The following is a 12,936-nucleotide window of genomic DNA, read 5'->3' as shown; positions in this document are numbered from 1 at the left end:
ATGGGGAGAAAGCAATGGCCTAGCAGTAGTATTGTTGGACTTTTAATCCAGAGACTCAGGCAATGATCTGGGGACCTGGGTTCTAACTACACCATTATAGATAACGGAATTTAAAATGCAAGAAAAATCCAGAATTAAGAATCCAATAATGACCATTGCTAATTTTCTGGGAAACCCCACCGAATTTGATGTGATTTGATTTATTTATTGTCACCTGTACCTAAGTACAGTGAAAAGCTTTGCTTACAAGCAGTACAGGCAGATCACAGCAAGCAAGGACATGAAGATCATAGGGTGAAAAAAAAACTTAGAGGCATACAGGTTATGTATCATGAAGTATGTGCTAGGCAAGATTAACATTAGCAAGATTAGCATTATTTGAAGTCAGAGAGTCCATTCATCAGTCTAATAAAGGCTGGGAAGAAGCTGTTCCTGAAACAGTTCATGCATATGTTCAAACTTTTCTATCTTCTGCCTGATGGAAGTAGTTGTAGGAGAGCATTACCGGGGCACGCTGGGTCTTTCATGATGTTGGCAGCCTTTCCACAGCAATGAGCTGTATAAACAGAGACCACGGATGGAAGGTTGGCTTCCGTGATGATCTGGGCTGTGCACACAACCTTCTATAGTTTTTTACGGTCCTGGGCAGAGCAGTTGCCATACCAGGCCATTATGCACCCGGGCAGTATACTTTCAATGGTGCATCTGTAAAAGTTGGTGAGGGTCCTTATGGACATGCCAAATTTCCGAAGCCGCCTGAGGAAGAAGAGACATTGTTGTGCCTTCTTGACTGTCGCATCTACATGGGAAGTCCAGGACAGGCTGTCAGTTATTGTCATTCCTAGGAATTTGATGTTCTTCACCTTCTCAACCTCAGCTCCGTTGATGTAGATGGGGGTGTGTTCTCTTTCTTTCTGAAGTTCTTTAGTATATATGGTTCAACTAATATCTTTTAGGGAAAGAAATTGCTTTCCTTGCCTGGTCTGGCTTACATCTGATTCCAAACCCAAAGGAATGTGCTTGACTCTTAACTTAATTAGGCAATAAATGCTGACCTAGCTAGTGATGCCCACATACTTTGAATTAATATTTAAACAAAAGTCCTGTCCAATCAGCATAACACAGTTACAATTTATTATTTATATTGCACATCTTCCTCTGTGATGATTTCAGTTCACAGGGGCTTGTACTGGGCAGAATGCTGTTTCTCAGTTGGCCTTCTCCAGATGGTTCTATTGATTTTCAGAGACACAGAATGATTGGTTCACACATAAAATCACATCAATTAAAAGTCAGAGCTTACACAACTGAAGATAAACTAGATTTCTTCAGATTTAAAGTGACCTTTTCCTTCAGAGAACAGGGGGAGCTCCGAAGCTGGTGGTATTCCAAAGTTTTGTTTCTGTTTCTCTGTATCTTGTTTACAGCCCCAAGCAATACTTCAGAACCAATCAATTGCTTAACTATTGGCAAGCAAAAGACCAATTTGTTATTGGTAATTGGTCGCAAGACCACAAACCAATCTGCTATTTTATTGCCAACCAAACCTTCATTTGAAACCACTGCTGTAATGCACAGTTGTACATATAGCATTAATCAACAAGCATCAAGTTAATTGCTTCCAAACCATACAGCATTCCTTGTGAACCCTGGGTTAAAAACAATTAATTTCTGTTTTCAGACCAGAATTTTAAAAAAAACACAAAAAGGCATAGCCTTTTTCAGTAGGGTTAAGCATGTTTCAAGTGAAGACAAGGATGTGTACTGTTGCCAAAATTATTCAATCTGTACATGGACCAAGTATTCAGAGAATTAGATGTAGTTCCAGGAGTAAAAGGTGAAGGCAAGAACATAACTAACTTGTGGCACACTGACAACACTGCATTGGTTGCAGAATCAGAAGCGGTCCTACAAAATATTGTAGATCAAGTAATATTCATAGATTTACAGTCCAAATTGCAAATGATCACCAAAAAGTAATGGTAACTGGCAGAAGTACATTGGAAGAGACTGAAGCAGATGATGTCACACTGGAACAATTAGATACATTTGTCGATTTAAGACAAACAATAACAGAAGATGACATCATGCGAAAGTTAAAAGAAAACCAGATATGGACAGAAGTAATTATGCGAAAATTATGTTTATATTAACAATAAAATAACTCAAAATCACAACAAGGAAAACTGTCATATGATGCTACATACTACCCAATTTGTCTTTGCCTTAGGCATTTGATCAATAAGTAAAGGTCTTTGGATTAGAACAGAAGTGACACCCAGAACAGAAAACACCTGCATTTTGACCATTTGATCCCAGTGAAAAACTATGGAAATCTGTTCTAGATAAAAAGTGCAGGGCAGCAGAAACAGGGGTCAACCTAAGTGCAGTTGATCATAGATGTCAGAGAATGGTTGCAGATGAATGTGTGAGGATGGTGCAAGACAGACAAGTGTGGCATATCATGACTGAAGATCTCCTAGCAGATAGTCACAAATAGCAACAGAGATATACCAAGACAAAGAAGGGTTAATCATTTCCTATTCTAAGGCATTGGGAAGTCACAGATGTTTACAGTACAGGAGAACTACAATTTGGCCCAATTTGTACATGCCGGTCAACAAAATCTGGTGATTCCAATCGTACTTCCAGCTCTTGGCCCAAAGCTGTGGAGGCTATCGCAATGCAATTGAATATTAAATACTGCTCAATTGTTTTGAGAATTTCTGACTCAGCCACCTTTCACGTGTAAAATCCACGGAAATCAAAAGGGCAGTGGCAGCATGGATGTAGAACTGACTAAGTGATAGAAAGTAGAGAACATAGGCAAACAGTTATTTATCAAACGGGTAACAAGTCCACAATGATGTTTCCTACGGCTGGTATTACATGACCACAACACTCTTTTTAATGTCCTTTAATGACCTGCACATGCATTAGGGACATCATTTCAAATCTGCAGATGACAAACAGCTTGGAAATTTAGCTACCAATGAGGATGATAAGAGAAGACTTCAGAAAGTCTGAGAATGAGCTTCTTAAAAAAAGAGCAACGGAGCAAGATGAAGATTTACTACAGCAGCTGCACAATAGTACATAACATCAGAATCCAGCAACCCCAGAGGTCCTCTTACCTGCAGTTAACGAAGAATGGGAGCCTGCATGTGATTACTACTGAAAGACACTGTCACATGATAATGCCAAATGCTACAAGCAGCCTAACTTCACTCAAAACTACTGCAAGTGGATGCTAAAGTCACAACCATCTTTTAACTTCATAATTTTGGGTCATTCCAGACTATTTTTGGAACATTTATACAAATTACTTTCACACAGCAGCAGGAAATCATACAAGTAAGTGTTTTCTTTCATGGGAGTAAGATCATGCTTTTATCTGCAGATAGTGAATATTACTTATATCCTTTAATCCCATTCCTAGATGACTCAGATATCAAGGCTTTTCTTTACAGCTATGGCTGATCACTACTTTTTTAGGACTTGGCTTTTCCTTTCTACTGATTTTTCACTTACTTCTTCAAACTTTCAAAATCAGAAATCCTTTTCTTTATTTGAAATTGTTTGGTTTCCATTTCCTATTATTTTATTGATCACTGTCTATTCTAGAAACACCAATTGCACATTTTGTCAATACCATCTTAATTTGTTTTAAGTCTATTCTATATACTCATTCCTTATTAGCTTGTTTTTATTCATATTTTACATAAACATGCTCATTATTAGGCTACATTTTGCATTTATGGCAGCAGAATGCAGCATGGAATATTTTCAATTGAAGTTAATTTTTTTACCTGGCATTTTCAAATAAAAGTGAATACCACAGTGCTTATGCAACATATGGGTAAGGTGCACATTTGTATTCAGCATTTTCAACATTCTTCATTTGCAATTATAGTCTTCATATACTCTTGATAGTCATGAGTATAGTAAAAGAAAGAAAATAGTTAAACTAAGTGTGGGTCCATGGAGGATTCAACTGGGAACTGACAATGGGGAACAGGGAAATGACACACAGTTTAAACCAATATTTTGCATCAGTCTTTACAGTGGCAGACACCATAAACAACCGAAAGGTAACAGATAAGCAAGGTGCTAATAGAAGGCAAGGTCCTGTGACAGTCTCCACCATGATGGACAAGGTATTTGAGAAATTAACGGGGCCACAGTCAACAAGGATTCATCCAAGGATTTTAAAGGAGGTGCCTAGAGATAATGGATGCCAGTGTACCCTCTCAGCTGCACGGCTGCTCTGAGGTTCTGTTCGTCCTGATCAGCGTGTCAACATTGATTTTCGGTATTGGAAGTGCACCAAAAATGAAATTGAAGCAAGTATCGGTGAAGTCATCGCTTGAAATATTCTCAGAATCCAAGCAGGATTACAATGGATTGGAAAACCACTAATGTGACACCATTGTTCAAGAAAAGAGGGAGATAGAAAGCAGGAATCTATAGGCTAGACAACCTAACATCTGTCAGTGGGAAAATGATAAGGAAGAAATAACAAGGCAGTTAGGAAACCTTAACACAATCTAACAGAGTTAACATATTTTGGTGAAAAGGAGACCATGTTTGACAAATTTGCTAGAGTTCTCTAGGATATAAGAAGCAGAGTTGATCAAGGGGAACTGGTTGATGTAGTGTATCTGATTTTCCTAAAGACATTCAATAAAGCAAGACATAAAATGTTATTGCACAAGTGAGAAGCTCATGGTATTGGAGGTATTGATATTAGTATGGATTGAAGATATTTAAATCTATTCACTTGCTCATAGGACATAAGTGTGGCTGGCTGGCAAGCACCTATTGTTTGTCCCCAGTTGCCCTTAGAGAGTAGTGGTGAGCTGCCTTCTTTGAACCACTGCTGTCCCTGTGCTCTAGGTTGACCCACAAGCCGTTAGGAGGGAATTCCAGGATTTTCACCCAGCACCAGTAAAAGAGAGGCAATATATTTCCAACTCAGGAAGGTGAGTGACTTCAAGGGAAACTTGTAGGTAGAGGTGTTCCCATGTATCTGCTGTTCTTATCCTGCTAGGTTATGGGTCATGGTCATGGGTTTGGAAGGTGCTGTCTAAGGATGGTGAATTTCTGCAGTGCATCTTGCAGATAGTACACACTGCTGCTACTGAGCGTCGTTGGTGGAGGCAGTGGATGCCTGTGATTTTGGTGCCAAGCAAGTGGCTGTTTTGTCTTGAGGCGTGTCAAGCTTCTTGAGTGTTGTTGGGGCTGCACTCATTCAGGCACATGGGGAGTATTCCATCACACTCCTAACTTGTGCATTGTGGACAGGTTTTGGGGAGTCAGGTGAGTTCTGTGTTAACACACAGAAGACAGAGCTTCAGAATTAATGTGTCTTTTTCAGGTTGGAAAGATGTAATTAGCAGTGTCACAAGGATCAGTCCTAGGGCTTCAATTATTTACTATCTATATTAATAGCTTGGAGGAGGGGCAGATTGCATTGTATTCAAAACAAAAACAAAAATAAAGTGGATGTCATGTTGTGAAAAGGACATAAGAAATATGCCAGGGGATATAGATAGGTTGAATGATTGGGCAAAAACTTGGCAGATGGAGTTTAATATTGGAAAGTGTGATGTCATGCAATTTCGTAGAAACAATCAAGAGGGAGACTATTATTTAAATGGAAAAGACATCAAAAAGTGCAGCGCATAGGGATATGAGTGTTCTTATTCACAGAAAGATACCATCTACATGCAGCAATTTTGGCGTTATTGCTGGGGAGTGGGGCGTGGTGGAGGTGGTAGGGGGAACGCTTGTTATAACTGCACGGGGTGCTGGTAAGGCTGCAGTTGGAGTTTAAAACTATGCATAGTTTTGGTCCCTATGTTTAAAAAAGGATACCTTGGCATTGGAAATTGTTCAAAAGACATTCACTAGGCTGATTACTGGGATGAAGGAGTTGACTTATCAAGAGTGACTAAACAGATCATGTCTTTATCCATTAGAATTAAGAAAAATTAGGAGTGATCTTATTGAAATGTACAAGATTCTGAGAGGGCTTGACAGGAAAGAGGTTGAGATGATGTTTCCACTAGTGAGGGAATCTTGAACTAAGGGGTGTAGTTACAAAATAAGAGGACACCCATTTAAAACTGAATTTTTTTAAGGGACGTCCCCCAGAACGTGGTGAATGTCTGGAATTATATACTCCAGAGAGTTGTGGAGGCTAGATCACTGAAAATATTTAAAGAGAGATAGATAGTCTTTGGCAGTTGATAGCTATGCTGAACTGACACGAAAAGGAGTTGAGGCCTGAGGCAAATCAGCCATGATCTAATTGAATGGGAAGACAGACTTAAAGGGCCAAATGGCTTACTCCTACTCCTATTTTTTATATACTTATGACATCATGTGAAAACACTGAATAGAGACTAGGAGGTTTCTGGAGAACAATTCTAGTTCATTGAGAACACATTCTAAATCCCAGTTTCAAAATTAGTATCTGATAGTAATCAAAAGGATGCCCTTACTTATTTAAGGACTTCATCCACAACATGAATAACTTGCATTCACATGGCATATTTTACAACCCAGGAATGTTCCAAACACCTTTGTACCCAATTAAGTGATTTTGAAGCAGAATAAGAATTTCAAAGCTCTTTGCAGAATTATACCATGAATTTGTTAAATCGCTAGAGGGGGAAAACGAGCATTTAGTTTAATGTTTAAGTGCAATTCTAACAGCACTCTTAGCATTACACTGAAGTATTAGTCTAGATCACGTGGTCAAAACTACGGAATTATCTTTGAAACCACAATCTTCTGATTCAATAATGAAAGTGAGCCAAGGCTGATATTTGTAAACCCTTTTCAAACTAGATCCTGTTGATTTGCATTATTGGTATTGAACTTATCTGTTTGGTGCAAGTCTGTTTTACTAGGTCAACTGATGTTTTCCAGTAATTAAATATAACACGTACCACCCAAGTTTTACTGGTTCTTTTACCTTCTTTTGAAACTTACTACAACACAATGCACATTATTAAAATGCCATTGTCAAGGATGACGTTCTGAATCTGGGAAACAGCCAAAATATTCATTATGCCAGAATAACATAACATGGCTGGCACAGTAGAAACGAATTTAGTTGCATTACGTTAATGGTTAGCAATCACTACTGATAAAATATAACACTAATTTATAAATATGAAGTTTAAGGTACCTTAGCATCACTCTTAATCTTGATTATTCTTTGAACAAATTAACCAGATCAATATTACCTTTTGCTAATCCATATTCTACAAATCCAACTGCACTTAATGTAGTAATTTTGTTTATGTCTAAAGTTCTTAAAGTTACTGATATTATCAATTTGTAACAGAAGACCCACTGTTTTCATTATTATATACACAAACCGAGATTGTAAATAAAAATTTGCTGTGATTAAATGTTAGTTTCATTGGACTAAATAGTTTGATTCTGATCATTTACCAATTTATCTTGAATTAATTCTTTCATTACAAATCTGATTTTTTTTATTATCTGTTGGCACTCACATTGCTGCTGAATTTGTTGGTTTTCTTCACAGGAAATGATCCATCAACAGAAAAACTTGCAATGGTATTCTTCGTCGTGCTCTGAAAATTACATATTTAATAAAGAACTCATTAGCAATTTGAATTATTCATATACCAATGTTTTTTGCTCCAGAATAGGGTTCAGATAAGTCATTGAAATAAGATTTGCTTCCCAACCGAGTGCCAGAATTACAACAAACTGATCTAAAAGGAAATATGAAAGAAGATTCAATGGCTAAAATATTGCCAAGGCTAACAATTAGAACAGGTTAACCATCTCCAAAAAGATAAAATTGCACATACCTATTTGTAAATGTTTTCCACTAGAACAAAACAAATCTCCCCAATCCTGTAAACACTTTTCAATTGTAACAATACACTCCTGCTTCAGTATCACAAACAAATCCTAAATAAATACATATAAATATGAAAAACAGATAAGCTGAACAAATAGCATATTTGATTAGAACCTGTTATAAGTTGCACAGTACTTACGTGGAATTCCTTGTAATTCATTCATATAAGAGAACTTGCATTTATCAGTCTCATTTGATTAATTTTATTGCATTCTATCCCGCCCTCACACATAGAGAAAAGCTATTGAGATCACTTGTCTGCTCAACCAATTTTATTATGGGATAGATTATAATAAGGATTGTTGGACTCAAAGTTGTTGTGCATTGATTCTCAAGCAGCACCACCCAGACAAAAAAAAAATCACTTGCGTACAGCACAAGAAGGAAAATGGCTCCTTAAAGAATCTCCTATATTTACTTCCGATAACTTTAACTACAGGAAATTCAAGTAGGCTCGGCCACGGACAGGTTATGCTTCTCATCACATTTTCTTCTCTGACCTCCACTAAGGTGATGTTCAACAGCAAAATGGCAAAATGAAGAAAAAAATCATGTAACTCCTTCCAAAACAGTTAAATAGCCAAATGGCTAAAATGAGAGAAAATTCTGGTCTTGTATTGCATCTCACCACATCTCTCAGAAATGTTGAAATACACAGTACACGCTCTGAGGAAGGGTCACCGGACCCGAAACGTTAACTCTGTTTTCTCCTTCACAGATGCTGCCAGACCTGCTGAGCTGTTCCAGCAACTTTGTTTTTGTTCCTGACACGTAATTATTATCTTGCTACCTAGAAGTTGAATGTAAGCAAAAATGGTTCTTTGCCAGAATCTGTCTTCCTACTGTTATTTATCTAGTGATCTGTGTGTTGTTGGCTGTGCACTTTTCAGAGAAGCATCTGGTATCAGGAGGCCAGGATGTCATTTAATGGCAATCAGCACCTCTTCAAGAGGAGGTTCATTCTGATTGCAAAACCTGCACTGCAACTTCTGGAGCAAGGAGCTGAAGGAGCAAGACAGTAAGCACAAAAGCTCTCTGATGCTGCACTGATCGTCAATGGCAGTGGTTAGAGAACCCTGTTTTTCCCAAGGGTCAGGGAGCTACCAAGCATCTGATGAGGATGCAGGGAGAGGACAACATGTAGTCGATCAGCCATGATCCTACTGATTGGCGGAGCAGGCTCAAGGTGCCAAACGGACTACTCCTAGTCATAAAGAACAAAGAACAAAGAAAATTACAGCACAGGAACAGGCCCTTCGGCCCTCCAAGCCTGCGCCGATCCAGATCCTCTATCTAAACCTGTCGCCTATTTTCCAAGGATCTGTATCCCTCTGCTTCCTGCCCATTCATATATCTGTCTAGATACATCTTAAATGATGCTATCGTGCCAGCCTCTACCACCTCTGCTGGCAACGCGTTCCAGGCACCCACCACCCTCTGCGTAAAGAACTTTCCACACATATCTCCCTTAAACTTTTCCCCTCTCACCTTGAAATCATGACCCCTAGTAATTGAGTCCCCCACGCTGGGAAAAAGCTTCTTGCTATCCACCCTGTCTATACCTCTCATGATTTTGTAGGCCTCAATCAGGTCCCCCCTCAACTTCTGTCTTTCTAACGTAAATAATCCTAATCTACTCAACCTCTCTTCGTAGCTAGTGCCCTCCACACCAGGCAACATCCTGGTGAACCTCCTCTGCACCCTCTCCAAAGCATCCACATCCTTTGGGTAATGTGGCAACCAGAACTGTACGCAGTATTCCAAATGTGGTCGAACCAAAGTCCTATACAACTGTAACATGACCTGCCAACTCTTGTACTCAATACCCCGTCCGATGAATGAAAGCATGCCGTATGCTTTCTTGACCACTCTATCGACCTGCGTTGCCACCTTCAGGGTACAATGGACCTGAACACCCAGATCTCTCTGGGCATCAATTTTCCCCAGGGCTTTTCCGTATAGTTCGCTCTTGAATTGGATCTTCCAAAATGCATCACCTCGCATTTGCCTGGATTGAACTCCATCTGCCATTTCTTCACCCAACTCTCCAATCTATCTATATTCTGCTGCATTCTCCGACAGTCCCCTTCACTATCTGCTAGTCCGCCAATCTTAGTGTCATCTGCAAACTGGCTAATCAGACCATCTATACCTTCCTCCAGATCATTTATGTATATCACAACCAACAGTGGTCCCAACACGGATCCCTGTGGAACACCACTGGTCATAGTTCTCCATTTTGAGAAAATCCCTTCCACTACAACTCTCTGTCTCCTGTTGCCCAGCCAGTTCTCTATCCATCTAGCGAGTACACCCTGGATCCCATGCGACTTCACTTTTTCCATCAGCCTACCATGGGGAACCTTATCAAATGCCTTACTGAAGTCCATGTATATGACATCTACAGCCCTTCCCTCATCTGTCAACTTCGTCACTTCCTCAAAGAATTCTATCAAGTTGGTAAGACATGACCTTCCCTGCACAAAACCATGCTGCCTATCACTAATAAGCCCATTTTCTTCCAAATGTAAATAGATCCTATCCCTCAGTATCTTCTCCAGCAGCTTCCCCACCACTGACGTCAGGCTCATCGGTCTATAATTTCCTGGATTAGCCTTGCTACCCTTCTTAAACAAGGGGACAACATTAGCAATTCTCCAGTCCTCCGGGACGTCACCCGTGCTCAAGGATGCTGCAAAGATATCTGTTAAGGCCCCAGCTATTTCCTCTCTCGCTTCCCTCAGTAACCTGGGATAGATCCCATCCGGACCTGGGGACTTGTCCACCCTAATGCCTTTTAGAATACCCAACACTTCCCCCTCCTTATGCTGACTTGACCTAGAGTAATCAAACATCTATCCCTAACCTCAACATCCGTCATGTCCCTCTCCTCAGTGAATACTGACATATTTGTTATATCTTAAACCAGTACCACAAGAACACAGCTACGTGCCAGAAAGTAAAATAAATTATCTTATCAGTGTAGTGACAGTAAGAGAACTAAAATGCTTTCTACTTATAGCAGCACCAATTACAGCTTCATTTATCAAACATTCCACAACATTCCAGTCTTTTGTGCAGAAGGTATAACACAACATGAGGCTACAAGTAAGGAAAAAGCGAGCTTGTACACCCTGTCCCCACTCCACCTTTCAACAGATATTCTGGTTTTCAAGGGAGAGAGTACAGTGAATATCATGACCAGTGGCAAAATTGGAGGGGAAGGCACACAATCGTTCTTTGTACCAAAGCCTCTTTGCCTTTGCTTGACAAGCTGTGGATGTTTTCAATGTTAACTCACACCACAGTGGTAACAAGTGGCTCTGTCGTGCACTGGTAGTGTCCCTACCTCTGACCCTGGAGACCCAGGTTCAAGTCCTATCCCAGAGGTGTGTAATTGCATGTCTGAACAAGTAGATTAGAAAATATCCAGGGCTACGTAGTACAGTGTTTTTGAAGATACACTATCACTTGATCAGATAATGAAAAACATCAACTCAGTTAACAGGATCAAGGTTAAATTACAGTCAGGTTAGAGGAAGAATTGGGCACAGCAATAGATAGCACAGGTTACAGTGTGCCAAAGAGCAAGACTGTAAGAGCATTGACACTGCAAAAGATTCAGATAAAGATTTTGATGTCCCATGCTACCAAAGATACACAGGCACACATTTGGATACCATTATACACCCACTTCAATATCATGAACAAATCCTATGTAAATTCACATAACTATGAGGAAATATAAGAGCTGAAGCACTCTTCAATGCTTCAATGCAGCTCAGATAGATGAAGGCAGGCCTCTCCCATGCTCCTTCTCTTTTTCTTGTTGCTTCACAGGTGGTGTTAAGAGCTGGTCAACATGATGGCTAAGAATCATGCAGCATATAACCATAAATAGGAATAAGCACAGAGGAGTGTACTGCAAAGCTCCTCTAGAACAATTCATGCATTTTGTGAGTGCTCTGATTTCTTTCTCAGTGATGGTCCTCAGAGCAGCACTGATCTTGTTATAACTGTGTTTTGAGGCTGTGCACGGGTTAATTACTGGCATCATAAGATAATAGCTAGACTGTAACTTGGCAGCCTGGCTGGATTAAGTTTAGCGCCGAATTTTCTTAGAATAACTGCCACTAGGAGAGAGGTTAAAGACCTCCATGATGTACCATCTATGGCTCTGAACCAGTTGTAAGAGACAGCACAATCTTTTTTGACTGATAAAGGTTCCAGGCTGGTGGTAGGGAGTCTCAAAGTGACATGTGCTCAGTCATTGGAGCTTTACATCATAAATGCAAAATCTAGGATTCCTGAATTTTGTCTTGATTCAACAGAGCTGAGTTGCCAACCTTCCCTTGTAGGATGTGTAGCAGACGGCCATAATAAATCTGTGTGCTGTGCAATGTGAGATGTTGTTAATATCACTGGCTGGAGCCAGAAAACAGTACAGTACTGGTTTGATGTTCTATTTGTTGCTGCAATAGTAACATAGCTGCCTCACTAAATCATCTATAATTAAAGCCAGTCTACTTGTGAAAAAAGAGAAACAGTCTAGAAAATACAAAATCTCTCAGTACAAAGTGAAATCTCACGGGTGATAAAACACAGCAAAAATTGCTATATTTCAACAAGCAGATGGAAATACTAAACTGGCAATTAGCCTGCAAGCATACTCTTTAATAGTGCATTAGTGAGGAGGCCTTCATGCAAACATTAATTGTGCTGAATGAAGTCAGGGTGTGCTGAATGAGGTATCGGTTTAGTTCAAAATGGTAGAGAATCTGTGAGCAATCATCTGAGGAAAGGGACTGACACAATCATTCTCAGCTATGTGCAGATGCATAGCCTCAGAAATTGCAAGGTAAAGGCTTTATTTGACCAGCAATAGACGTGTACCGAAATATCAGACTTCATCGAGGCAATGCAGGGTCTTAGCTGAGAATAATGGAGTTCTCCAAAAGGCTCATAATTTTTAGCTCTTCTGTATAGAAGATGGGCAGTCTCATAGAAATGCATACACAGCAGCATTC

General features: G+C 39.7%; 1 protein-coding gene across 6 annotated transcripts in view; it reads right to left on the bottom strand.

The window, feature by feature from the left end:
• The window catches only part of stk33 (serine/threonine kinase 33), a 193,813-nt gene that overhangs the window by 22,064 nt on the left and 158,813 nt on the right, over positions 1-12,936 (bottom strand). For all 6 annotated transcript variants that reach the window (XM_048607322.1, XM_048607326.1, XM_048607324.1 and 3 more), the window contains one exon: positions 7,533-7,613. In XM_048607322.1, coding sequence (XP_048463279.1) covers positions 7,533-7,613 — 81 coding nt within the window. The remainder of the gene's footprint in view (positions 1-7,532; positions 7,614-12,936) is intronic.

This window comes from Rhincodon typus, chromosome 17 (assembly GCF_021869965.1).
Source record: "Rhincodon typus isolate 14 chromosome 17, sRhiTyp1.1, whole genome shotgun sequence".
NCBI classification, from domain to species: Eukaryota; Metazoa; Chordata; class Chondrichthyes; order Orectolobiformes; family Rhincodontidae; genus Rhincodon; species Rhincodon typus.
This window is presented reverse-complemented; position numbering and strand designations above follow the sequence as displayed.